Genomic DNA, 26,875 nt, shown 5'->3' with positions numbered 1-26,875 from the left:
CCAAGCTACAAAGCACACAGGGTCTCTTCCACCTGTTCTTTCTGAAGCTCTTGGTCCTCTTGTCAAGTATTTCTTATTAAAGAAGATTTTTAATCACAGATCAGTCCCAAGAGTAACAAAGATGCAAGGTTCCTCTAGAGGAAAAATTAAAAGAAGGTATTCACATGACACAGTGAGGTAGGATTTGGCCCAGTAGCAGCACATTTACAAAATAAATGTGAACAAAAAAAAATAAAAAGGCAAACTATTGATGAAAATAAAAGCCACTCTCTTTTAAAAGTTTTATCCATGATGAAGCCATGTGGAGATCTAAAGGCTTCTTGATGCCAGTGCTGTCTCAAGTGGATAAAAAGTACCCTTAAAAGCCTCACTAAATATCAGCCTGAGGTTCCACAGCTTCCCTCGCTATTTCTGGAGTTACTTTCAGCTGCAGAGTTGTCTTCTGTAACACTTCTCGAACAAAAATCTAATATAAAAATTTTTTAAACAAACTCAGTGACTCATGCTTCACATGACATCTGTAGCCCTGCTTTGAAATTTAGAAGGTATACAGGCTTTCCCAATTTGGTTCAGCGTGGGACTCATTACTATTAACTTTCTGTGCTGACCTTAGGAGACCCTCTCTCCAAACACAAGTGGAAACTGTACAAAGTTCATTAGCATTTGCCCAACATTCCACTAATGTGGAAAACTTCTCTTTACATCACTCCTAAACTAGTTTCCATTTTTCAGAAGTTGTTAGACACTGATTAGCTGAAATTATTAGTCCCATTTAACATAGCTAGAGGCTGATACAATCCCCCAATGACATTAAAATGCTAAGAGTTTCAACTCTGCCTCCTCAAAACACGCCTGAAAAATTAATTTTATCCCCAAAGTGGACACTAACCACAAAAATGTATGTGGTGTGATCTCCCTCTCTGAGCTATGAAAGCATATAATTTACCTCTTCTGGTAAAATTGTCTGACCCTGCTGCCAGTTTTCAGTGGAACATAAAACACAAACCACTTCATCTCCTCAAACCACATTTGCAACAATGATCTGCAGCTCTTTAGAGGTACAAGGCAGGAATAACACTGGCACAGCCATCAAGTCAAATAAAAGGAGCCTGTATCTCACACCCATTCTGAGCCCATCACTCAAGGGAAGTGTTATTTAAAGCAGCTGGGTTTTGCCAGTGCAGAGATGCTGCCCATGGGTGCTGCCCAGGGGCAGCCACAACCTCCAACTGGGATCAAGCTGGAAGAAGGATCTGCAGCAGGAACAGCCCTTCAAGTCTGGAGCCCATTTCTTTTACTTATTCTCACTAGATTTTGCTCCAGATAGATCAGCTTAACACTTACCTACATATCACAAGAGAAAAAAATAAAATCGGAGGCACCTTCTACTCAAGATTTGATTAGGCTGGGAAATAAAACAGTATTCTCAATGATGTCATTATTAACACCTGATCTTTATTTACACCATTTCCAGGTGAGTGCTCTTATAGAGTTTTTCAGGTTCTTTTCATCCTACTCTTGGATATTTTATTGGTATATTTCTCCTTCTAAATTTTCATAAAGACATCATCTTGCCACAGGCATGCATTAGCTGAGGGAGTGCTTTTTACTCTTCCATCCACACAAAGCATCTGGAAGAGAAATGAAAAGCCCTCTCCCATATGCCAACGCACATGTTTCTCACGTTTAACCCCACATCCATCACAAACCCCCTTCAGGCTGAAAGCACAAATCTCAGGTTCCTGCTGGTGACCACTGAGTTTGCAGTTGGGTGTGACCAGAGGGTGCCCAGTTCTGCCCATCCAGACCCCCTGGACTGGCACTGGACACCTTCACATCTCAGAGAAGATCAAGCCCCAGCACCCAACAGCTCCATGAGGCTGCGAGGGAAAAATCAAAGCAGCCCCATCTCTCCCAAAACCATTGTGCTGCAGCTCCTCAAAATGAGCTGTGAGAAACAGGTTTTTTTTAATTTCCCAACTGGCCTACAATTCGTTTGACCTTCAAATTTCTCTGCAAAATGACACAGACAAGATTTCATACTTCTTTCTCTGACATTTAGCAAGGTTAAGGAGACTGCTGCCTCAGCAGGTCAGGGAGCTCTTGATTCATGGGTGTGGAACAGTGTGGGACAATTGCAATTTCTCCTCTTGGCACCCAGGACAGGGCACTAAATAGACTTCAGCATGCAGACACTGCAGCAGTTGGAAAGTTCAGGGAACTGAATTCCACAACACAAAGGAATAAATATTGTTTTGCCAAATCATAAATTATAGGAATAATTTGAATCAAAGTATGTCAGTTCCAACCTGTTTGAATGCCCATGTCTATCTTACTTTCCCAGCATCAAAACTTTATCACACAAGTTAGAGATAATGAAAATTATTCATTTGCTCCAAATTTCCATGTACATTTTTGACTGTTTGTTCTTATTTTTGAAGCAGATGTGGGGTTTTGCTTAATTCATGCATTGCTAAGTCCTCTGCACAGGCAACTCCCACATCCTTTCTTGGTAGCTATTCATTTTCTTCATGTCTAAAATAAAAATTCCATTTGAGAAGCCAAAAAAACCCATGAAGAGCAAAGCAAAACCCAGTCTTTTAACAACATTTATTAACTTATTACAACAGAAACCATCTTCTTTGCCTCCTCAGTCTATGCACCACTCAGCACCCAAGTCACACAAGCAATGTGGGCATGGATTTGAAAACAGCAAATATTGACCATCCTCAATCCCAGAGCAGAACTGAGTCTGCTGACACTGAGCTACAACAGGCTGAGCCAGTGGGTTTTCAGCACAAATAAATACTCAAGTAACAACATCAATTAAAAGAAATAAATTTGCTTTCTGACTCTTTTTTCCAGAGGAAAAATGTACAGGATGCAACTAAAAAATATCCTAAATTATCACATAAACCAGAAGGAAACTTAATAAAAGGACAAAGACATCTGCTCCTTTTCTGTAGATGTATTTTGAAGCATATTTTCTTGTGTTCATAACACAACTGCAAATAGTGAACTCAGTTCCTTATTCCATCTGAGAGCTCAGATGTGCTCTGAGCTGGCTCACTGTGCCCCAGTCATGGGATGCAGGAATTGTCTCAAAGTAGCACCATTCCCCTTTTCTGTAAACACAAACAGCACTGCCAAAATAAAACACTGCCCCTGCACCAGCCTTATGTTTTATCATCAGTTCAACATAAAAAGCTGTTTCAGATATTACATAAAGATAGGCTAATCCTTTCTCATTCTTCATTGTTCCTCTCACAAGCTAATTTTATTAATAATATTCTCTGCAAAACCACAGCACCTTTATGTATTGGGTAAGATTTACTTCATAATTGCTAATTAAAGGAGTTAAGAGTGTAAAGTTGATAAACAAAATACTGCCTTAAGCAGTGGGAATTAGGGGACCTAATACCAGATTAAGAATTCTAATACAGCTTTGGTTCTGAGAGGATGGTCCCAGATCTGTCCTGCCCTCTGGCAAGCTGGCAACTTTTTAAGTGCCACCTGAAATCAGGAATCAGTTTGAAGTCTGGAAAAGAGAAATTTACTCTTCCAGAAGATAGCTGAGTTGTATCAGCAACACCAAAGGTGATGAAGTAGTTATTCTATGTCATCTAACTAAATATGTACAGATTTATTTAAATTCCTAGCATACCAACTGGGGGGTTTATTTTAGGTGTAGGACTTGGCTTTCTTTTTAAACATTAACCAACCCTTAGAAGACAAAGGCTTGAATTCCATTATGTTAATTTACTCTAATAACAAGCCTCCTTCAACATGCCCTCAAATTGATTTTTAATGGTTTTTAATTCAAAGAGATAAAATAAGCAACTATTCATGCCCTTTTGACACTTTAATTAGTGCCAATCTATATCATGGATCTAATTAAACATGGGGGGGACAGGAGGAGGAGAGGGGAAGGGAGGAAAGGTCAGTGTGTGCCTGGCAGAATTTCCACTGCAGCAGCTCTGCTCCTCAGCCTGGGAGAGCTGCTGCAATGGTGCAACCCCACACGAGCCTGGGCTGCCTCCACCGCTGCATTTGCTGCTGATGGTGCAGCCTACAGGGGTTGATGAGCTGGGCTTTCAATCATTTTGATCTCCCAATGTTTCTCTTGCCTCTTTTCTCCAGGTTCCCATGGCAACCCCCACGTTGTGGTGTGACTGCAATGCTGCTGCAGATGCAGCCCCGGCACCGCGCTCGGACGCGGCGGCGCAGCCCTGACCTCCAAGGCTGGCACACACCCCACTAAAACCCTGCTCCAGCTCCCTTCCACCACCCAGGCACCCTGCTAACTGCTGCTAAAATTCCTGATCTCACCAACAATCCCTGCAGCCCAGAGCCAGGGAGAAGGGAAGCTTCCGCTCTCCTTCTCTCTGCACACTTTCCTTGGGAATATTCTAAAATGTACTGGCACAACGTACTTTTGTAGGACATCAGCACTCAGGATCCATTTCAATCCACATACATCAATACATTCGCATTCCTGTGACAGTGGCAGACATTTAATACATTGATCATATCACAGATTTATCAGCTGCCCAAGAAAATCGTGCTGGAGTTGCTTAGTGAACTGGCATTTGGGAGTTTATTTCATAAGTTTTTCCTTGAAGGAAAAAATAAGCCTTTCGTGACCCTTCAGTGGGACTGGAAAGGTACCTCTGCATTCATGGCATCATCAGCAATCTCTGCACAAGAGGCTCAGAGAGGAAACAGCAAAATTAAGGCGCAGCAGAACACAAGCCATCAAAATCCAGTGAACAAGCCTCCAAATTCACTTCTAATCCTCAGCCATGTCTGATAACAGACAGTAATAAAACCCTCTTTAAATTAGACAAACACAAGGCTAACCCTGCAGCAATTTTTATCACCTCCTCCTGTAGGCAATGGCACTATTTTGGATTTTTCCTCGGGAAATGTTGCCATCTAGTGACTCCACGTTGCCGTACACATCACAATTGCTACTAGAGGGAGGATCTCATTCGTAGTCACGATTCCACAGTAAGAAAAGTGTGACTGATGACTCAAAAAGAAGAGTTACAACTGCATGGTGATACTAAAGAAAAGAAAAAAATGAAAAAATCTACACACACCATACATTTAAAACTGTTCAGATGAAATGTATTAATATTGACAATTGAAGAAAGAAAATACCTTTAGACTTTCTACAAAACAAAAATAAGCAGCAAAAGAAGGAAAAGGGACTCACTGATTTTCTTCCATTGCTCTACAATCCTGTTATGATTTAAAATTCTGTTGTCCTGCTACAGACTCAGATTACTCATGTGAGCAAAGAATGACCAGTTCAGTTAAATAAACATTTTCTTTCTATTGTGTACGGACTCCACAGCCCATCTCTGCATAGCCTCAGGGTTTCTGACAGAAACAGGCATCATTCCTGATCACATCTCACCTTTCCACAGGTGGGAGACAGTTTTGTGGTCAAAGATTAAAATGACCAGGACGAAAAGCTCCTCCAAAGCTTGATGTGCTCAATGGATACATAAGAAGACACCTGGGCTCACCCAGGAGCTGCAGGGAGTGTGTGCAAAGCTCTCACTTCAACTTCACTCCCAACAATGTGCTGTGAGTGGCATTTCCAGCAAGAACTAACAGCTTAAGTGATGGAAGTCAGGAAAATAATACCTTCAACCATACATCAAGTTCCTTATTACAACACCTGAGTTCTTCAACGGTGAGAAGATGCCAGAACAAAAGGTTTGGCTTCTTTGAAGTCCCTGACTGTCTCCCATCACTGCTTTCCTTCCACTGATGCTCATTTTTCCACTACTCCAAGTGCTGCACATCTTATGCAAACAATGTCAGAACTGCACAATGTCTTTAACATCAGAAACTTGGCAGCAGTTACAGGTCAATGTTTCAGGAGTTACTGAAGGAGAACTTTAAGTGAGGGAGGTTTAAAAGAAAGAAAAAAAAAAGTTCAAAGCTGATATTTAAATACAGAGTCTTTTCTATCAGTCTGCAAGAATGGGAATGTAACATCCACTGCCAGAAGGATGAGCTACAACAGTTTGGAATTCTCATTATAAGTTGTACAGATTTATTGCTTACAGTAACTTATAAATTTTCAATTTACACCAACTTTGAACACTGATGACAGGAATTAGTCCTATTTTATAATTATAATCTAAGGTGGCCTGGTTTAGTCTGTGGGTACATAAAAAACGCTCTTTTAACACACCATTTGAGAAAATGATGGTGACAACGATTAAGGCTGAAATCCAGACAGCACCTTGGTGCTGCATCCAACTCTCCTTAGCAAGAGAATGGAAAGCCAAGGTCTGACAAGCCTGGATTTTACAGCAGCCAAATCTGCCCCTCTTCATCTCAAAAACAGCAGTAGTGGGTGCCTGAATGCCAAACAGAAAATAACCTTTTTAATTAAATTTTCTTTAAATAAGATCTCAGTTACAAAGTAAAGAACATTCAGTAATGGAAGTTCAATTAAAGGCTGAAGCACAGCCCCCTAAATACTGTTCCAATTGTGCATTTTCATCAACATCCAACACAAGCTAATTCCCAGTCTGACTGAAATAAGGATGCAACAGTGCAGAGAGAGTTTCTTGGCTTCTGGTTTTACAAAAATGCTGGCACATTACTCATGCAACCATTATTGGAAGTGATGGTTAAATTCATTTTGAAAAATGAAAATAGAGTTACTGGTTTTAATAAATTTTGAATGACTGTGGCCTTATAAGCTGGGTAATTCACTAAAAAACTAATTAGAAATGCAATCAGGTTGCAAAGTTTGTCCAAGTATGTTTAATCTATTTCATCAGAAAGGATATCTATCAAGAGGGCAGCTATTCTTAAGGGACAATATACCTATCAGTCATTTATAGGAATAAAAAAAGCAATGCAGTCAAACCCATTTTGTAAAGGTTAATATAGTCTGAAAAGCATTTATCCCAATTTTTCTCATTTTCAGGACATGCTGAAGCCCCAGAGAGTCCAAAAATAAATTTTTAAAAAGCTACATATTATTCCTGTGACACTTTCAGACATCAAGTCTCTTCAAAAGCAGAAAAAGTAGGCTTTGGGAAGGAAGGAGTTCCCTAAATTTAAACAAATTAATACTGCAGAAGGCCAGCAGTCTCAATGCCAACTTCAGAAGCTACAGCCCAAACAAAACTGGCATCAATGGAGAACACATGAAGAAAACCTCAAAAACACTCCCTTATTTTTTATAAAAGTTGGATTTTAAAAGCCAACTTCAAGATTACCCAGTATTCAAATTACTATGAAATCACATAGTGGAAATACATATTATTTATTAATAATTCTTTGATCATACATCTCTACTTGCAGCTATATTCCCAACAAAAAGTTCCCCAAAATCCTTAAGACCATATGGTTTTAAGAGGAGTCCTGAGGAATCAGTTTTATATTCAATCATGGAATTGTGTTTAGACTGAAGGACAAATGGTTCCTGTAATTCCAAGCATTTTGAAAATTGCCAAATTATGTCATTGCCTGCTCTTCTCACCCAACCTTTGCAACAGCAGCTCCAACATTTGCTTCCACTTGTATCCCCAGTACTCAGCACTTACAAAAAGTACCACTGAAACCCAAATATGTGCATGAGGCAGGGCTCAAACTGATCAGTAATTCTTACTAATTAGTGGTGGTGGTCACTTAGCAGCTTCTTCCTGAAGCTCTGCTTCTGGAAAAGCAAAACTCATCCATTCAAGCACTTCTTAACAGGATCATTACATTTTTTCTTCTGTTCATGTGAAAATTAAGTATGCAGGTCTACTGTCATCCCAACAGTGAAAGCATCTTGAGGAAGCTAATTAAAGCTAAGAACAAACACTTTCACCCCCTCTCCAGCTTATTTTTGCCCCAAAGGAGGATCACAGTATGTTCTGCTGTGGAAAACAGAAAACAGCACTTACTAATCCCTAAACTCTCCTGACACAGCCAGACTGGGCATGTGCTGCTTGGCAAAGCCAGGCTGCAGCATTTCTGGGCAGGCTCTATTCTGGATCACTGACTTTTCCCACAGATCCCAGGATTTACACTGCCTGTACCACGTCAGCAGTTATGCAAAAGCTGCTCATGGAGAATTTAACTGCCAGCTACTGTCCATGAAAAAAAGGCAGCACAAGCTGTAATTGCTCACTGAAGGTTGAGTCACCTTCTTTACAAGAGGCAAATGAGGTGGGAGAGGGGTGGAATCCCAGCTCTCCCTGCACCCCTCATAAGGAAAGACTGAATGAGGTTTTAATCTCCAAGCTTTCCTCACTCACTGGGAGGTCTCAGCCTCCCAGACACAAGTGATGGATGACAGGAAGGGAAATAAAAATGCAGCTTATGAAAGTGGAAAAGATAAGGTCCTTTTGTTACTAACACACCACAAACCCAGGACTGACTCCCTAAAAGGCCACCAGCACCAACAGTTCCCTTTGACTGCACTTAAAAATACATTTAATTTGTTATCTAAAGCTCATCTGCTGTTTTCTACATAAATCTCACACAAGTATTTTTCACACTCCCTATATACATGTCAAGATCTCATTTCTGCCATTAATAGAATTTTTTTATTTAAAACTGTGTAACTGAGTTTACCTACAACAATTAGGGCAGCTGGGTTGAGCTTTTTGTAGCTGTTTGGGGGGAGAATGGGTGTGGATTTTTTTCTTCAAATGCACCTATGATGAAGTAATCAAACTTATCTGTAATAACTAGATGAAAAAACCCACAACTTGTCAAAAATCAGTTTAATTTGGAACAACATATACACAGCACTAAGCTGTCTCTATTACTGTCTCAGGTGGAGCCTTTTGGGAAGAACATCCCTGCTTCTGGAGGAGGATTCTCCTCTGCAGTTTCTCTCATGCTGAATTGATTAGGTTTGCATAACATGATTGGAGGGCACTTTTAATGACCCTGTAATGTATTTCCCTGTAAATTACTAGGAAAGAGATAACCTAGATAAAACTGAGATAAAACACTGTTTAGAACTGGTCCCAGTAGCACTGTCTGAAAAGGAGTGGAAATAGGAAACAGAGTGAGCACAGGAGCAGTGGAATTGCTTTGGAGAGATCCAGCATACACCCCCTACCCCCCAAGTCCAGGGAAAGGAATGAATCAGATTTGTGCAGGGGCACTTTACCAGTAGCACTGGGCATTATTCTCCAGCAGCTTCTCCACCATGTGCTCCACTCTGACAAACCAGCTGGGCACAGCTTTGTAGATCAGTGGAGTATCTGACCTGTGCAGAGAAGAGAATAAAACAAACAAAAACATTTTTAAATGCTACATTATTTATAAAGTGCTCTTTAATATTTATTTTTGCACATGACAGTCCCCTTTCCACAGACTGAGCTCACTGCTGCTGAAATATTATCACAGTTAAAGGTTGGGGTTTGTTTGGTTTGTTAAATTACATAAACTGTTACACTTATGTGAACTACTATCTTGAAATCCAGTACTGAAAAAAAAACTTCACAGCCTTCAAACCCAGTATTTCAAGGAATTTGTATAGCAAGAGCAATCATGAGACTGTTCAAACGACACGAATTTGAAACTTGTGCTCCTACATAGTACAACATGATGAACTTCAGTAACTATTAAAGTGAGTCATATTTCAGTCTTCCACATGAGCTCATTCTGCATCACTTTTCATGTGTACATGAGCCTGAAAAGCCAGGGAACATTATGCTGTGCTTTTACTACCTGCATTTAAAATAATAATCACAAATCATAAGGACGTAACAGCACCTAGGGTTAACCAGTAGAAAGTTCCATTGCAGGAGAGGGAAAGCAAGAAATAAGCATACAAACGAAGTTTTAAATATATCTTAACATATTGCTTACTTCAATAAGTACTAAAAGAAAATCCTTATGGGAGGAGAGCAGTTTCAGAACCTGGGATTGCTTAGAAATGGAAACATGACTGGCCAGAGCACAGATTGAGCAATTTCCTAAATTACTTGGGAAAATCAATATCTCCAAGCATCTGACTGCAGCATCCCAACCCAGTCTCTGATTTATCAGTTCCATAATAACTGCTTAAGGTCTTGAATAACTGTTCAGGAAGCACATCCTTCTAAAGGATTCTGGGAGCCAGCAGTGGGCACAGGTCACTAGCAGGAGCTCAGACATTTCTAATCCTTCACATCCATCCCGTTATTCCATGATGAAAGGGGAGAAGAGCCCTAGGGGATAGGATGTGTCTATGGATACAGAGAAGCAAACAACACTAAGACAAGAAGCTCATTCTCCTTTCACATCAGTCCACCCCATAAAATGTTTCTGAAAAATATTACTTTTGTTTAAGTCACTCTGGTTCTTGGCAATACACAAAAATTCACCAGCAAAGATCCTGAGAAACTCCTGTTATCTCCCATGTGCAGTCAGCACTACAAATGTCCCATGTCCATGTGCAGTCAGCACTACAAACAGCCAAAGTTTAATCCATTTTACTTATATCCACAGCAAGAACACATTTGAAATCCACCAACTACTGCAGACTATGATGTAAATTAAAATTGCTACTGTGCCAGCACTTGCTAAAGGTGCACCTGGCTGACCCACAAAAGAAAGAAAACCCACAGCAAAGGTTGTTCAGACCTGAAAAGCTGAACTCACAGTGCACAAAGCCCAACAATAGAAAATGCATTGTTTCTTTTAACACTGTATTTCAAAAGACTTTTCATTTTGACTTTAACCTGTATGTTTCCATGTGCTTAAGTGTTAAAGTACATATAACCTTAAAGGAAATGGTGAAAGGTCAAAGTAACAATAATGTTGTTGTGTCCTAGCTATTAAATGCAAACCTACTGATGGTTTGTTACACAAATTTAAGTCCTAACAACTTAAAAAAGGGAACAGTTCTGTTCACTCCTCACACAGCAGCAAGATACCAATAAAAAATAAAGCATTCCTCAAACTATAAGGTGTCTTGGTTTCACTGAGTATCTTGTTTCAGATGTGCTGAAGAATGATAAATCTCCATCACAAGATCTCAAAGAACTGGAAATAAGAAGAATAAAAAACTGATATTAAAAATTTCTCACATGGTCTTAACATGTTGGGAAGGAAGGCAATGATGGCAGCCAGCTCTGCGAGCGGACAGCAGCTGGGGCTGGCTGGCCCAGGGGCACTGAGCGGCTTCAGGAAGGGAGGATCCATGACAAAGGCCCAGCCCGGGAACCTCTCCCCACCCAACACCGAGGTTGTAACACCTGATAAGCACCCACAGGGCTCTGCTCCTCCTACACGAAGGCAACAATAAAGGGGAGAGTGCAAAGTTTCCCTGAGTATTTTTCTTCTGGCTGTACTACCAAGCAGTGCCTCAGCAGGAGACTGCAGAGAACAAAACAATAAAATCTGCCCAAGCAGTGACACCTCCCACGTTTCTGCCCATCATGACTGGTGAGAAGCTTGAGGAATCCAGATGCAACTGGATTTTACTGTAGAATCAAATGAGAAATACTCATTGCTGGGTTTTGTTTTCCATCAACACAAGAGGAAAACCACCCAGACAAAGTCTGATGCATACGAAGTTCCCACCTAACCATTCCTCTCTGCACCAACTGAACTAAGTTTTGTTTCCCTTACAGACAGATCCCTTAGAAACACATCAGAACAATCAAATCCCATTAATTGTGATCTTATTCTGTTTTCATTTAGGAAGGAAATTATCAATAACTGAGCCCATGCTTCTTGGCTTTGCCTTCTCTGGCTTGGAAAAGTCAAAGCTCCACATTTGCCAGTGGAAGAGCTCCCCAACACTGTTCCCAAAGGAATGGCAGGCAGGAGCTGTGAGGGACACTCCAGGTGTCACAACCAACAGCTGCTGAACTGCTCAGACCACACAGACTCCCAAGATCTCACACGTGCACAGAGCAGTTCTGACCAATGTCCACCATTTTCAGCAGTTCCAATAAAGACAAATTTAACTGAGGACTATCTACTGTATCCTTACCAAGCTGCTGTGTTTTTCTTATTTTAAAGTTTAGTTGACAGAAAATTACTACATAGAGAAGGACCCTGATTTCATGGTACGTAAAAGAAGAAGGCAAATTTCCCAACATTCCAAGGATTCAACAACTGCTTGGTTTCAAGGAAAAGCAGTAGTACCTTAAGAAGAGTCTGATTGCAAAGTTTTCTTACATTAATCAAAATAACTTATAACTATGTTCAAAGTTAAGAACTACTCTTCTACTTTTAGCATATTCCAATTATGGTTTGATTTGTGATGGCAGTGAAATGAGCTTTTCAAGTAGAATCCATTGTTCAGTCCTTCCCACCGGATAATTTGCTGCTAGGTGCTGCCTGCAACTTATCATCCATCAACAAAAATGTCAACAGAGTGGCAGGATTAAAGAACTAGTATAGAATCAGCACTTCTACATCCCTGCTTTTGTCTCAGAAGGCCATGACTGGATATTTGAGTTGATACACAAGAAAAACACAAGCTTTGCTTGATTTTGGGCCTGCCATTTTTCAAAAACTGTCCCAAATCATCAAGGACATAACACTTGAAGAGCAATTTCCCTTCTTCCTCTAGGCAGCTGCTAGAAACAAACCAATCTTGCTGTTCAAGAGAAAGCAAAGGTTATTTTTGCTATAAATTAAAGATAAATGTACCCTGCTAGAACACTTCACCTGGCAGAGTCAGAGCCAGACAGAGATGAGCTTTTATCACAGCTCTTTCAGTACAGGTGCTGTATACATCAGATAGGACTAAACATCTTCAAGCCATTTCAGATAATTAAATTAGATATTTTAATTTAAGCGTGTCTTTGCTCATAATAAGAATTTAATACTCTACTAGAAGATTACTGAAGATTCTATTTTTTTTTTTAATTTTATATTGTTTGGTGATTTTTTTACAACAGCAATTGTAGAAATTTCAAACCTGGGAGGACACTAATAAGAAGAAGCTTCATTTCTATATTAAATCTAGAGTCTAGCCTGTATTCCTCAGAACCAAAATTTGTTTGTTCACTGATACTGAAGGCCCATGGAGAATTCCACACGTAGACTTCCCCCAGAGACATCTACCTAGGGAGACATTTCCACATTTTAAGCAGCTGGGCTTCTTTCAAAGAAATAAGTCATCTTACAAGGTTCAAAAGAGCTATATTTTAGCAATTTTATTCAAAACATACAAAGCTTTAATACAAACATCTAAAGATCTTCTGTGATATGCTTATTTTGATACAATTCAAAGGGTATAAAAAAATCCTTTCCCATCACTCAGCTGCTTAAAAAATAACCTTTTTTACAAGAGGTGGTTAGTTAGGAGCTCTACACCAAGATATGAGCAACACAAACTACAAAAACACATTTAAAATCATAAACTAAATTTCAACACTGCACCTAAATTTATCAGTTTTATGGGAAAAAAAAAATTCTTTGATGACTAAAGCAAAACTGGAGCTCTCCTGAATTAATAATCTTGGTTTATGTTACTTTGACTTTTGTCACGAAAATGAATGGGGAGGGAATATGGGAGAAAGGTGTCAGAAAGCTCAGCTCAAGGCAGGTGCAGGTGTGTGCTTACCTCCAGCAGAAGGGGTAGCTGTGCTGGAAGGTGGTGCTGTGGATCAGCCGGCCCTTCTCCTTCAGCCATCTGATGATGTGCTTATCTGCATCCTAAAAACACACATTTGCCTTGGAATACACAATTCACTCAGCTACCACAGGGTTTGTCTCAGATACTCAAATTAAACTAAAAAAAAGCTATGCATAACCCAGCATTTACACACACACAAAAAGTTGCTATCAAGCTTATACATTTCCTGCAGGGCACTGTAAAATACTAAATTTGCAAAGTTATTTGCTCTCCAAGCCTTGTTGATTTACAGTGCCTTCAATGTGTCTCTGCTATATGGATAAATTAACATTTATAAATTAAAGCATCAGTCCTTTTATACCCTTAACTCTTTCCATATACACATAACTGTGTGTAAAATTCAAATTTTCTGAAGCACCAATACAAGCTAGAAACCACATTATTTAATATCCTAATGACTGAGTCTTCTAATTTTTTGGCAGGCAATCACATAGTGCTTTTTATCTAATATTTAAACTTCCTGATACCACATTCCTCTAAAGTGACTGAATTTCAGAATTCGAAGCATATTTCACAGTACCTCACTAACTGGGATTTACATGCTAAACTGGACGTGAAAGCTGTATATTGATAATTTTAGACAATCCACTGAACATACAAGTGTCAATACGACATTAAGGGAAAAAAAATACAAATATCTACGAGTGAAAAATTCAGTACCATAAGAAAATTTTCCAAGAGCTTTAAATTCAGATTTTTACCAGCAAGAAACTAAACATGGAGCCTCCAGTGTCCTCTTATTTGCCTTAATGCATAAAGCAGGAAGGAAAGATAGCTGATAGAATCCTCAACTTAATTGGAAAAGACTTTAAAGTCTTGTATTGCATTTGTTTACAGCAACATGCTTTGCTATCAAACTGTAGCAGCAGGGCTAAGAGCAATTTGTTTTCTCAGGACATGGAATTTAAGAGGCACTCCCTGCTAGGGACTTGTATCAGGAGCAATCTGGAGCTCCTATGGCCTCCTTTTCCAGGGATTCTCCTACATCTACTGGCAAATTCCCACTGCAACACAGCCCACAAGTGGGGGAAATGACTGCATCTCTCCCTTCTGGGGAGTCACGTTACATCAGCTGGCTGGGAGAAACTTAATGATGGCACCTGGAAATTCAGAGTTACCCGGAGGTGAGGGAGGCCCTGCACATGTGTCTGGGGACTCTGAACATGGCATTTCTGTCAGGAAAAAGCTCAGAGTGAGAGAGAATCTCTCTGGAGCAGCTGCAAACAGGATACTCCTCTGCCCTCTCACCACAGATAGACAACATTACTTGCATTTCAACTTTTTTCTCAGCTGCTTAATAAACAATTCCAACCTTGTTGCAAATGTTAAAACACATTTTAATTTCACCCAGATACCAGTCACACATTGAAAATAAGCCCACACAGGGAAAGCAAAGAAAGCTTTTACCACATATGAAATGTGTCTTCAATAAAGTAGTAATTTACTGTCTCCATGCCCACTGACCTTCACATACTGCCCAGCAAAGTCAGCCACTTCTGCTGTGAAGCAGCCTGATGCATCAACAGGACACACAGGGACAGAGTCCTTCTGAATGATATTAAAATCCATGCAGACTCTGTAATCATCCTGCAAAAGAGACAAGCACCAAGCTGTAAGAATACAAAATACTGGGTAAGATATCCATCCCTCAAAACAGAAATTAAATACTGAACAGAAAATGTGATGACTGGACAAGAAGAGCAAAATACTCAACCTTCTCTAATCCCAAATACTTAGGAGAAAGTCCTTTTTTATAGGATTGTAGTTTTAGTCATGCAGAAAATTATGATTTCTTCAGACTGCCACCTAGTACAGGGGATTTGTGCATGTTTTTCTATGCACATCAATGCATCTACACACACATGTATTTTTTGTCTCAGTACACACATACACACACGGAGTGAACAGCTCCAGGCAAGCATTGCATGGCAAAGGAACTCCAACCACTCCACCCTGCTCTTGTCCCAGCCAGAGCCTGGATCTGCCCAGCCCTCCAGCCAACAGGGCATTTTTCAGAAAGCAGGTTGGTTTAGTCAAAATAATTCTGGCATTTCACATAAGCAGTCCCATTTTCTGAATGTCTTAACAATCCAAAGCCTTTAAACCTGTATTTCTCAATCTTTTTTGGCCCATAGGCAATGGTACTGACCAAGAACCACACATGAACATCATCATATTTTTTTTCCTGGCCAGTCTCCACTTAAATTTTTAATTTCCTGTGGCAGTAAGAAGAAAAAAAGAAACAGTTGCTTCAGACTTTCCTGAACATGACTGAACGAAAATGGCATCAAAGAACAGATTAAAACAAAATAAGTAAGGGGATAGAAAAGTTAAGATTTTACCTCGCAGTCTGAAGTGACAGTAAATCTGTATCTTACCCAGTCACAGCAATGTCTGACAGGATACACAGCAGCTGTTTGACAGGAGCTGCACCAAAAGCACCCACTCAGGCTGCCCAGGGACACACACCAGAGGCAGTGTGTAAATACACATCTCACAAGCCAGTGCTCCACAGCTCCCTGCCTTCTCCTCCCCTGGCCCTCACCAACACAGGTGAGGCAGCCCTGGAGTGCCAGGGCAGGGCTGCCATGCCCTCTGTGGCCTCATCCTGTCCCTTCAGCTCTCCCCACTATCCCTGAGGCTCCCCCAGGCCAGACCTGTTCTGTTTTAAAGAATGCAACTCATCCACAGACAGGAAAGTTGGCTGCTTCACAGATCAAAGCTTTACACACAGAAACAAATCCCAGCACTGCCACCAGAGCACAGCCCTGTCCAGAAGCTGCAGAAAGCATCACACAAATATTCCCCTGCCCTTGTCACCCACTCCTGCAGTTAGGACATGACTGAGATCAGCCCTTCTCTGCTGGCCTTGCCTCAGATGCACTGAGGGGCTTACAGCACAGGCCAGATGACAGAGCTGATGCCAGCTTGGCAGTGAGCTGTTCAAGCTTTGAAGCAGCAGCCAGCACACAGCACAAAGCCTGGCACACTCAGAGCCCTGCCGAGGACGGCAGCACAACAAACCCTGCCCCGGGCAGCACCTGCCCCAAGGTGCTTCAGCTCCACTTGCAGCACTGCTGCAGCTGAGGGCACACAAAGGCCTGTGCTGCTCTGCCGGTCTGTGTCACCCTGATTTTTTAAGGTTTTCCAAAGCCTTCTGAGTTTACATTCTTGTAACAAACTTTCTCACACAACTTTCTGTAAATAACCTATTGTTTTGCATTCCTTCATAGAGGTGGAGAAATTCCAGTGTCGTTGGAGAGGTGGCACGTTCACGCTCCAATCCATTGGCTCCTTTAGAAAACTATAAATGTTAGAGTCAGAGAAAATAAAAGTCTCTTTATTGTAACAATAGCAGTGACTGCGTCGTGCTTTCTTGTGTCTGCACTCAGCTCCCTGCTCCTGAACAACCTGAACATGAATGGAATCAGCTGCCATTTGACTTAATGAAGACTTCCTTCAGTAACCACAAGGCAAGAATATATTCAGGCAAATACAAGTAATCCACAAGCGCTAAGCTCAAATAAAAGCTAAGATCAATATCAGTTTTTTCCAGGATAGGAGCTACAGTGGTCATTCCTGTACCTCCAAATCCCTCAAAAGATTACACACAGAAATTGTAATATACAAAATTAAGAAGTAGAAACTATTAAACAGCTCATTTGTGAGAAATCAAAAGCTTTTTTATGTGAAATTTTAACAACAGAAACCAAAGTCAAATGTTCACCTTCAGCACCTCTTAGCAAAAACCAGTATCACTTTTGCCAAAAGTGTCAAGTACTGAAAAAAAAGTGCATCAGTAACAGATCTATGAAATTTGTGTGTCACAGCCTGAACAGGCACTAGCAGTATTGCAAATTAAAAATTCGTATGCAAATTCAAGTGTTATTAAAGCTTTTTAAGTTGACTGCAGGTACATCTACATATGATGAAATGCCTGAGCAGCTGAATTTTAGTGTCATGTTAATCTGGAGGTACAATGAGTTTACCGTGTTTTTAATACGGGTTTGTCTTGTTCTGTGAGCTTTAATTTTGATGTCTTTTGAACTGAAATAATAGAGTGCTCTGATATGGTGTGGCAGTTTGTATTTGGCAAAGGCATCACATGAGACAATGAAGCTACATCTGGAACTAAATGAACATGAATTTTTACTTTTAATTTTTTTGGAGGCAGATACATTGCTGAGCTATCAGCAACACAGAACATGTATCAGTAAGTAGGATTAAAAAAAATAAATAAAACCCTGACTTTCCAACTTTATTTATCAAAGGGACTCACTTATATTGATGGGAAGGAACGGAGACAAGACCCAAGGCTTATTGTGAAGGATTGTGTTTTATTCTTCTCCTCTGACCATCCTGGTCCAGTTATTCCTTTTCTATTTACCTTCACCTCAACAGGAAGGTGCAGAGGAGCCAATTAACCAGGAACACAACCCCATCTGCTACCATGAACCACCTCCCATTTTTCAGCTAAGCCTGTCTAAAGGCCAACATGCAACACCAGCAGTATTCCACACAGTCTCCTATATAATAATGACACCCTGAACTTACACCAGGACCTCTGGGAGCTTTTTTGAACAGAAATAATCTGTGGGCTGTCAAAACTGAATTACAGGCACCCCAAAAAGAAGCCAGCAGCTTTAAGTGCAACATACACTGTGCACTTTCCTTCTGAAGGCAGCACAGCTCATTGACTCAGCCCCTGTACCCAAAGTTATCTACTCAAACCTCTCCTTAGCTGATGACTGCAAGGTTTCATTTGTGATGTCTGTGCACTTTTTCCTCTCACAATGTCTTATGTATTTTTTTCTTTGTGAAGCATTTAACTGTTACTCTCAGGTTCAGGTTTTTTCCTAAAAAAAATGTTTTTCAAGTAATTGCTGATTTCCCAGGAGAAAGAGATTTTTTTTTTCCTCTGTGTTTACAAAACTCAGTGGGCTTATTAAAAAATCAAATAAAACAGGGCAGATAATCCTTGCTCTAAGAGGTCAGTCAAGCTTTCCAACAAGCTGTTTCCAATAAGTTTAACTGGACTGTGCAAATACACAAACCACTCCTAGAACAGCCCAGGGAAAGCTGCTTCCAGAGCTCCTTCCCTGCCAGCAGCTTCTTCCCCTCCTTTCCTCCATCTCCCTCACCAAGAGTTCCTGACTCTAAATCAACTCTCACTCCTCTGGAACATCCAAGATTCAGCTCCAGGGGAGAGTGTGAGGAGCAGAAGTGGGACAGGATTTACCCTCCTGAGGACACTTGACCAGCCACCACCATTTTCTCTATTAACTGCTAATACAGCCCACTCTAATTTTCTTTATTCAGAGCTATATTAAGCTGGAACATCTTTTCATATCAACCATCATCCTGACAAGGGAAACACCACCACAATGGATGTTCCCTTCAGCAAAATGCAGGGAAGAAAGGACGGAAGAGGATGGGCTATTTCACAGGAATACAAAGAGGCCTGTTGCTAACGCCAAGTTTCTCTGGAAATTATGACAGAGCTCATGGTCCAGGGATTGCTAATTGCTAGGCACTGCAAGTTTTTTGAGGGCATCTTTGGATAATGGCTGAAGACAGGACACTCTACAAAAAGGACAATGAGCCTAAACTAGTGCATTTAATTCAAGTGTCTAAAAACTGAAATGATTAAATCCATGACAAATTATTCCTCTTAGCTTTAAAAAAGAACACACTGAGGGAAGGGACAATAAAGACAGAAAAAAAAAAAAAAGAATGGAATGCAATAAAATCCTTTCACACCAAGGGATAAAGTCTCAGGACAAAAGCAGTGAAAGCATTTTCTCATTCTCTAAAAGCCCAGCAAGTAATGAAATTGAAATGCTGAAGAGGGGCAGTGTCCTGAGCAGAACTGCTGTTCCCAACCAAGATCATCACTTAGCAAAGCCAGTTTTCAATACCAGTGCCACAGATCAGCCCTTCCTCATGCTATAGCTTCAGACTCTGATAGAAGCTAAGCTCAAGTGCACCCAAAAGACCCAGTGGAGAGTTCAGCTCACACACCACCACACAAATCAAAGCAAGGGACACAAAAATCTCCAGCCTAGTACAGGCACCAAGTGGAAGAGCTCATAAGAATACAAAGCTACATTATTATCTTACATTTTTAAGCATCAAATGGGAAGATTTGCTCGACTGAACATCAATCATCCTGAGAGATTCTCAGGAGCTGGAAAGCCAAGCAATGTGTGCTGGCCAGAATTAGCATTACAGATTTGTGGTTCATACTTACAGCACCAAAATAGGGAGCCTGATGGACAACTCCTGTGCCTTCCTCCTCCTTCACATAACCATCCACTACCACAGTAAAGGCACCTTTTTCTTTGCACTGTAACACAAAAATATGGTTTTATACAGGGATACATTTACACATATACAGCAAAAGAGAGTTGTTCAAACCTGGCAGAGGCACGAGCCACACCAGAGAGGGAAGAACTGGTCAAAAATCAGTGACACAGTAAAATGTGACATCCTTAACATGACTTAATGACTTCCCATAGCCCAGACACCTGTGTACTTCATTTAAAGAGTGTCAAGTATGATTAAATCTCACACCTCTCCAGAAGGCTTCCAAGTCAATTACTCTTCAAACCACAGATCTTCACACAGTCCTGTGCTTAAGAGACTGCAAATCAATACACTCCTGAATGTGAGGACACAGCCAAGAAAGGTACAGGAGTTTCCCTGCATTTTTGTATGTCCCCTATACCTCTGAATTAAATAAAAAATCTGCTTTTATAGTCACACATTTTCTTTATTTCCTCCAGAGAATAAGAGCATGGTAAATACCAACTAAAAACAGAGAAGAAAAGAGAAGAGAAAATCCAGAAAAAAATTGCTAAAAAAAGATATGACAATTTTCAGTGTGTTCAGTATATAGATAATGAAAAATAAACAGTTATTTACTATTCCTTAAAACAAAAATAGTAAAAAAAAATACTGGAGTCACAGCTGAACCAAATATGTTACAAAAGATTAGGTTTGGCTTGTTCTGAAGGGAGCTATTTTGAGATAAGATCTCCATTCTAAATAAAAAATTGTAGATGTCCCATCTGCTCCTTACAAGTACAGCAGACTCACAAAATTTATCCATTCCAAACCTCAGATGCACAATGCAATTTTCCAGATTCAGCTGTATTTGACTTGCCTCTAGAAATACCAGAGCTTGCTCCCTACAGAGGTTTTCCCACCTTTGCTGACTCCTGCACATCTTTCAGAACAGGAAGTGTCTCAAATGGCCAAATCCCTTACAGGAGCTCCCAGCTGCTTGGCCAGCAGTGCTGCACTTCTCCTCTTTGAAAAATGTAATCTGTTTTTAATCGGATATTTTTTTACAAATTAGAAAACTTCTTGAGGCCCTCTCCTATTGCTACATGTTATTTTACCACCAATGATGCCAGACCTAATGCAGTGCTTAAAAGCTGCATTCCAGATAAATCTGATGCATAAGCAGGTTTTTAGCAAAGACTTTTAACTCTTTAGTGGGAAACATGACATGTCTGTGATTGTTATCCAAGTCATTCCCTTGTGAAGACAAAGCTGCACTTAGGTAGACAACACTCACCAGATGAGAAAATGAGAGAATATTTGTTAATATGTATTGAAGTTTCTCTGCAATCTGAAACCAAACTTCTGCTTATCACCCAGTGTTTACTCTGAGTGTATTTAAAACATAAAGGAAAAAATTAGAGAAAAAAAGTCAATACTGTTTTTCAAACTTTCACCAGGATTTTAAAGTACTTTAATACAACCAATATCTTTTTATAATATCAACAAGAAATACTCAGAATAGGTTTTATTTTTGTCTTTATATCCTGTATCAAACACCAATCTGGTTCATCTTACCTGAATAAAATATTCAAAGAGTGGTTTGTATTTCTTGCCTTTAAGAACAATACCAGGAAACCTGAGGAGAAAGATTTACAAGAACACAAAATTAACAACTTGAAAACTGCTTTTTTTCCTATTTGCTTCTTCACCTTCCTGACAGAATTTTATTTCAGAAGATGAAAATAATTTCCTTAAGTTTACTTCCCACCTCTGTGGTAACTTGGAGAAAAACCAATGTCTTTTCATGCATCTCTGCTACCAGTCAACAACTTGTACCTGATGGACTTCAAACAATCAATGTAAATTAATAAAGGAATTAAGCATTAATGACAAGCCCCTTATGGTAAAGCTGGGCAAGAATCTTCTGGATAAAACACGATAATCATAACAACAAAGCCCTAAAGCCCAGCATGTCCAACAGAACTAAATAATGATCCAAAACACCTGAAGTATTATGTACAGAAGATTGTGACACAGGATATTGCAGCCTGTGAAGCTCAGATGCTTCATTCCTTATTCTAAACTGGGCATCCAGACTCTCCACAGGCATCTCAGGGAATGATCCAGCACAGACAGGACCAGCTGAGCCAGACAAGACATGGAAGGCAGAGATGGAGCCTGCAGGTCTGGCTCCCTTCAGGCCCCTGACAGCAGCTGACAAAGGCAGTGATTAGGTTGGGATTTGCAGCTCAGAATGCCCCTGAAAGTGCTTAAATCATCCAATTTCAGGGGGAAAAATCCAGCTAAAACTTAACTTAATCTAATAGATGGGCTGGCTCTCTGACTGTGTCCCAGGTGTGGTCTCTCCCTGCTCTATCCTTGATCTACAAATTCCAAACAATGGTCAAACCATAAAACACTTGACTCCTTCAAAGTGGGGGATTCTTCAAAGCTGTTTCACTGCACAGGAAGGACCTGCAGCAGCATTTACTGCCAAGTTCAAGAGCACGACTCCTCAGCTCAGTACACACAATATCCTCTAGGAATAGGGGAGATTTCTATTTTGAGCCTCAGCTTTGCAGATGGTTTTTATGTTTTCATATTACAAACAGCCTTAGGAATGTTTGAGGTGCTTAATCAGGATCAGATGAAAGAAAAGCATCCCAGTGCTCAGCCACGCAGATGCAGGAATGCTCAAATACAGAATGTGAAGCATCACAATTTGCTTTAAAAAAAAAAGTAGTTATATTCTTATTTACCACAAGTCAGAGAAAGGTAAAGGTTGTGGATCACATTCCTGATTTTCATTTTGGGATCTGAAATACTTTGCTTGTCAAAGTCCAGAACTTCAAGTTGAAAATTTATACAATGGTGCCTTCTTGTGACCTAAGTTATAGTAGTTAAATTTGTTTAAAATTCAGCAATCCTTCACTCTCAGATCAGAAATCTCTGGTTTGGATTCTTTAGCATCCAAAAATAGACAACAAGGGAAAACAGTGTGAAGAAATTAAATGCTTAATATGCCAAAGGACTGAAATCTAACAAGGGGAGGGAAATGCTCAACAATCACATCCCATCTACCAGTGCTAAATAAAACAGGAAGCCACTCAATGGCCAAAATTGGGGTAATACACCCAAACCAGTTCATGGTACAAAGCAGCCAGTTCAGGGGACTTCAGGCACTGAACATTTTCATTCAGACCATTCCCTAACCTCAGCCTGATGCCCGGTATAGATTAAGTTGCATCAATTCCTCCCTCAAGGGCCTGACTGCTTGAGAATTTAAAAGTGAGCTAAAGGAAGAAAAAAGTTAAGAGCAGAAGTGGTAAAGCTCATTTCCATGAACTTAGATACTAACAGATCTAAATCTTTTACAGATCCATTCAACTACCAGCTACCTTTTAATTGTCTCACATTTTACATTTGAGAAAATGAATTATTACATAACAGAAAAACTAGAGCATGACCAAAACCAGAAAAGAATTCAGCTTGAGACCATAGCACTAATACAAAAAGAATTAAAATATACTGCTCTTTAAAGAGATGTGCTAGCAGCCTTATAGATAGGCAGAGGTGTAAAAAAAAAAAGGAAAATTAAAAAAATAATCAGAGATTGGGCAGGTGAGTGGTGGTGTTAGAAACACAATTAGTCAGGGACATAAATACAACACCTGAAATGTGTATGATTGCCTTACAGAGCAGGCTCTTCAAATTTTTGATGAAGACAGCACATCAAAAGAAGGCCAAAACGTTCTGTGTATTCCTGATATAGAATGACTGCAGTCACACTGAAGTTAAATTTGTAGTATTGCATTAAAAGAAGAATTTGGAAACAAAAGACAACAGATCAACAAATTTAATATATGAGCTATAGATATTGCTTTTTTTTTAAGCCTAAAGCAAATGTATTAAAAAATACTTAAGAAAATAAAATGGTTTTGATAGAAGGCTTAGTTTTTAGACACTCTGAACAGGTTTCGAAAGACCAAAAACGAACAGAGTATCTGTATTTCCCAAGAGAACTGAAGCACTGATGCACCTAAAACCTACTGAGACAGGTCAAGCAACCTGATTAAACTTCCAAGTGATTGAGAGTATTTAGTATGAGAAGTGCTAAAGAACATACAATGTGAATTTGTCAAGAATAAACCACACAAAGCCAAAATTTTCTGGGCAGACTTGCCAGCTTAGATAGCAAGCAAGCAGATCAAATTTAGGTTTTAATGTTAGTGAGAGTTTAGACACTTTATCAAGCCAACATACACAAAATACTGGAACTGGAGGATACACCACCACTTCCAGAAAAAGCTGTTGTTAATTCAGTATCAGACCAAAAGAAAATTCCCAGCGGTGTCCTGGCAGGACCATCCTGACACTGACACTGTTCACTGGTTCTGCTTATGACTCAGAGGGGAGGAAAAACTCCAGAGATCAGAAGTTCAGCCAAGCCTGAAGAATGACAGCACTGAACATCATCTTTAGAAACTGAACACCCGCTTAAATTGGTACAGACCAAGTGACAGATTAAGAGCATTCTCATAGAGGGGGAAGGACAGAAAGCAATGCAGAAACAGAAAGTTATTCAACTGTCACACTATGAGCCATCAGAACAGGAAACATCTTAAACATTCCAGTTCTGTATTTCCCTAATTTAATGATTACATACAACTGCTTGGCTGAAATATCCTCTATTTTTCCAATTTACAGTTTTCAACTGCTTGATAAAAAGACAAAAATAGAAATAAATGATGCCAGTGAAGATGGGGTGTTATTCTCAAAAACACGTCTAGTCTTAATTTTTTTATTGTGGTTATGTGGGGTTTTATAGGGTTCTCTGGGTTGTTTGTTTGAATAAATGAGCGAACAAATATTTGTTGTATTTGACCTCTTTAACAGGCTGCTGGTTTGTACAAAATGTTTAAGAAAATCCAAGACAGATATTTTGTCTAAAAGAACTACAGAATTTAATACTTGTACCCCCTGCCCAGTCTGATTTCTCAAATAATTCCTATTTTTCCACCTAATCAAGATGAATAAGCAGCCTGCAGAAAGCAATGACTGCCACTAATTAGAGAACTAATATTTATTTGCTAAAAACAATGGGATTGTTTTGCCCATTTCCCTTTAAATCTTTACATAATATGTAGACTAAGGAATCTGGACCACACCTTCAGCATTTTCTCAAACTTTTACCTTAATGTAAACATAAATGAGAGGGGTGTACAATGTAAACTTTTTTCCCCACCATAATACAAGGACCCAATGAAACTTTTTTCTCTTTGTAGCTTCACATACAAGACTAATTTGTTCCAGCAAATTTCAATCCCTTTTATATATTTTTGCAATATAAACACAGATGCAGGGAAATCCATCTTCTTAAAAACACTTCTGATCTAGAAAAACACTGAAAGCTAGCAAGTATAACAATTTATGTACTTGCCTGTCAAGTATCTGATATTCACTGTCAGATTTGTACAGTGCCACCAGCCTGGACTCCATCAAAATGTAAATCTTCCCTGTGGCTTTATCTAGAATATAAAACAAAACAGGAGTTTTACAGATCTCAGTTTAATCCCCTCATTTGCACCATTATGAAACCTTTCAATATATGCAAGATCCTGTAACAATATAACTGCCCAGAATAATCCTTTACTACTTTCCAGCTACTTTTTCCCCACACAGCCAGTTAAGGAACATTTTCCAAAGGCTCAGTTTAAACAGAAACCACAGGATAAAACCCAGGCCACTGATTTTCAGTGTGCTTTGTTGTTGCAGAGGCAGAAATACCTTGTCTATTATTGCTGAGTCAAATAAAAAAACAATTGAGAAGTTTCAGTAAATTGTAACTGAAACAGAAGGAATGATTGGAAGATGGACAATGATTGCATAAAATCAATATTATTAAGTTGTAAGGTAATGATTGTAGTTTATGCAGCCTTCCTGAGATTTGCTATTTCAATTATATACTCGGATTCCTTTATAAAAGAAGTTTATGCCAACAAAGGAAGTTAACATCAAAAATGAGTGAAATGTTATGAAGAACACTAATTTTCTATCCCCAACCACCCTGATTTCCTAACTTCAATGACAACTTTTATTCAGGTTGCTACCCTGCCAACTCAAGGTCACTATCCCACAGCACTGAGCCAGAGACATCCAAACCCAACTCAAGGCCTCAGGCAAGTGAGGTTATTTCTGAAAATACACAGTATTTATTTTTAAGATGACCAAATTTATGTTGAAACTTTTGAAAACTGAAACATATTTAGTTCTCGTCAAAGAAAGAAAACCCAAACACGTGGAGTTCACTGCAAAGGCCTGCACAACCTCATGTTTAACACACAACAGATTAATGTGGTTATGTTGAAACTGGAAATTCCTACTCACCATTTTACTTTATAAAAAAAGGGAAGAGGTGTTTGTAGATGAAGGTGTAATTAAGACTACAAACACACACAACTTTTTATTATTATTCTTTATTTTATCTATCAGTATTTTGTAAGGAATAGTACTCTCAAATAACAAGAGCAGACCAGCTGGAAATCATCAGCCACATCCAAAGTGGATCTCATCCTTCAAACTATTGCTGGTTCAACCCCAGAACAGTTCTGTAAATTTAACACAAACCAGTCTAAAATACAAAACATAAGTACATATCCACAGGCACTGAAGGAAGAGGTGTTCAACACTTGCCTCTCAGTTTTACATATTGCAGTTCTGGGTTAACACAAAGGGCCAGATTGCTGGGCAAGGTCCAGGGAGTCGTGGTCCAGGCAACAAGAGCAACACTTGGATCTTCTTCCAGTGGGAAGCTCACGGTCACTGAAGGATCCTGAACATCCTGAAAAACAATTTAACATGCCATGTTCATCTGTAATGGAAAAGGTGAAGCGGCAGCATTAAAGTCAGAATAAAGCACCAGTCACTGAGTTCCTCATTACACCAGTGCAACAAGGCCACAGGGTTAAA

At 39.7% G+C, this 26,875-nt stretch overlaps 1 protein-coding gene across 7 annotated transcripts in view; it reads right to left on the bottom strand.

The window, feature by feature from the left end:
- Positions 1-26,875, bottom strand: part of IARS1 (isoleucyl-tRNA synthetase 1) — a 104,590-nt gene that overhangs the window by 47,003 nt on the left and 30,712 nt on the right. For all 7 annotated transcript variants that reach the window (XM_085590161.1, XM_021530477.4, XM_085590165.1 and 4 more), the window contains 7 exons: positions 26,600-26,747; positions 25,347-25,434; positions 21,482-21,542; positions 19,869-19,964; positions 15,083-15,205; positions 13,547-13,638; positions 9,146-9,244 (listed from right to left, as the gene is read on the bottom strand). In XM_085590161.1, the coding sequence (XP_085446287.1) occupies positions 9,146-9,244; positions 13,547-13,638; positions 15,083-15,205; positions 19,869-19,964; positions 21,482-21,542; positions 25,347-25,434; positions 26,600-26,747 (707 nt within the window). The remainder of the gene's footprint in view (positions 1-9,145; positions 9,245-13,546; positions 13,639-15,082; positions 15,206-19,868; positions 19,965-21,481; positions 21,543-25,346; positions 25,435-26,599; positions 26,748-26,875) is intronic.

This window comes from Lonchura striata, chromosome 12 (assembly GCF_050655825.1).
Source record: "Lonchura striata isolate lonStrDom1 chromosome 12, ASM5065582v1, whole genome shotgun sequence".
NCBI lineage: Eukaryota > Metazoa > Chordata > Aves > Passeriformes > Estrildidae > Lonchura > Lonchura striata.
The sequence above is the reverse complement of the archived record's forward strand: the minus strand, read 5'-3'. Positions and strand labels throughout refer to the sequence as shown.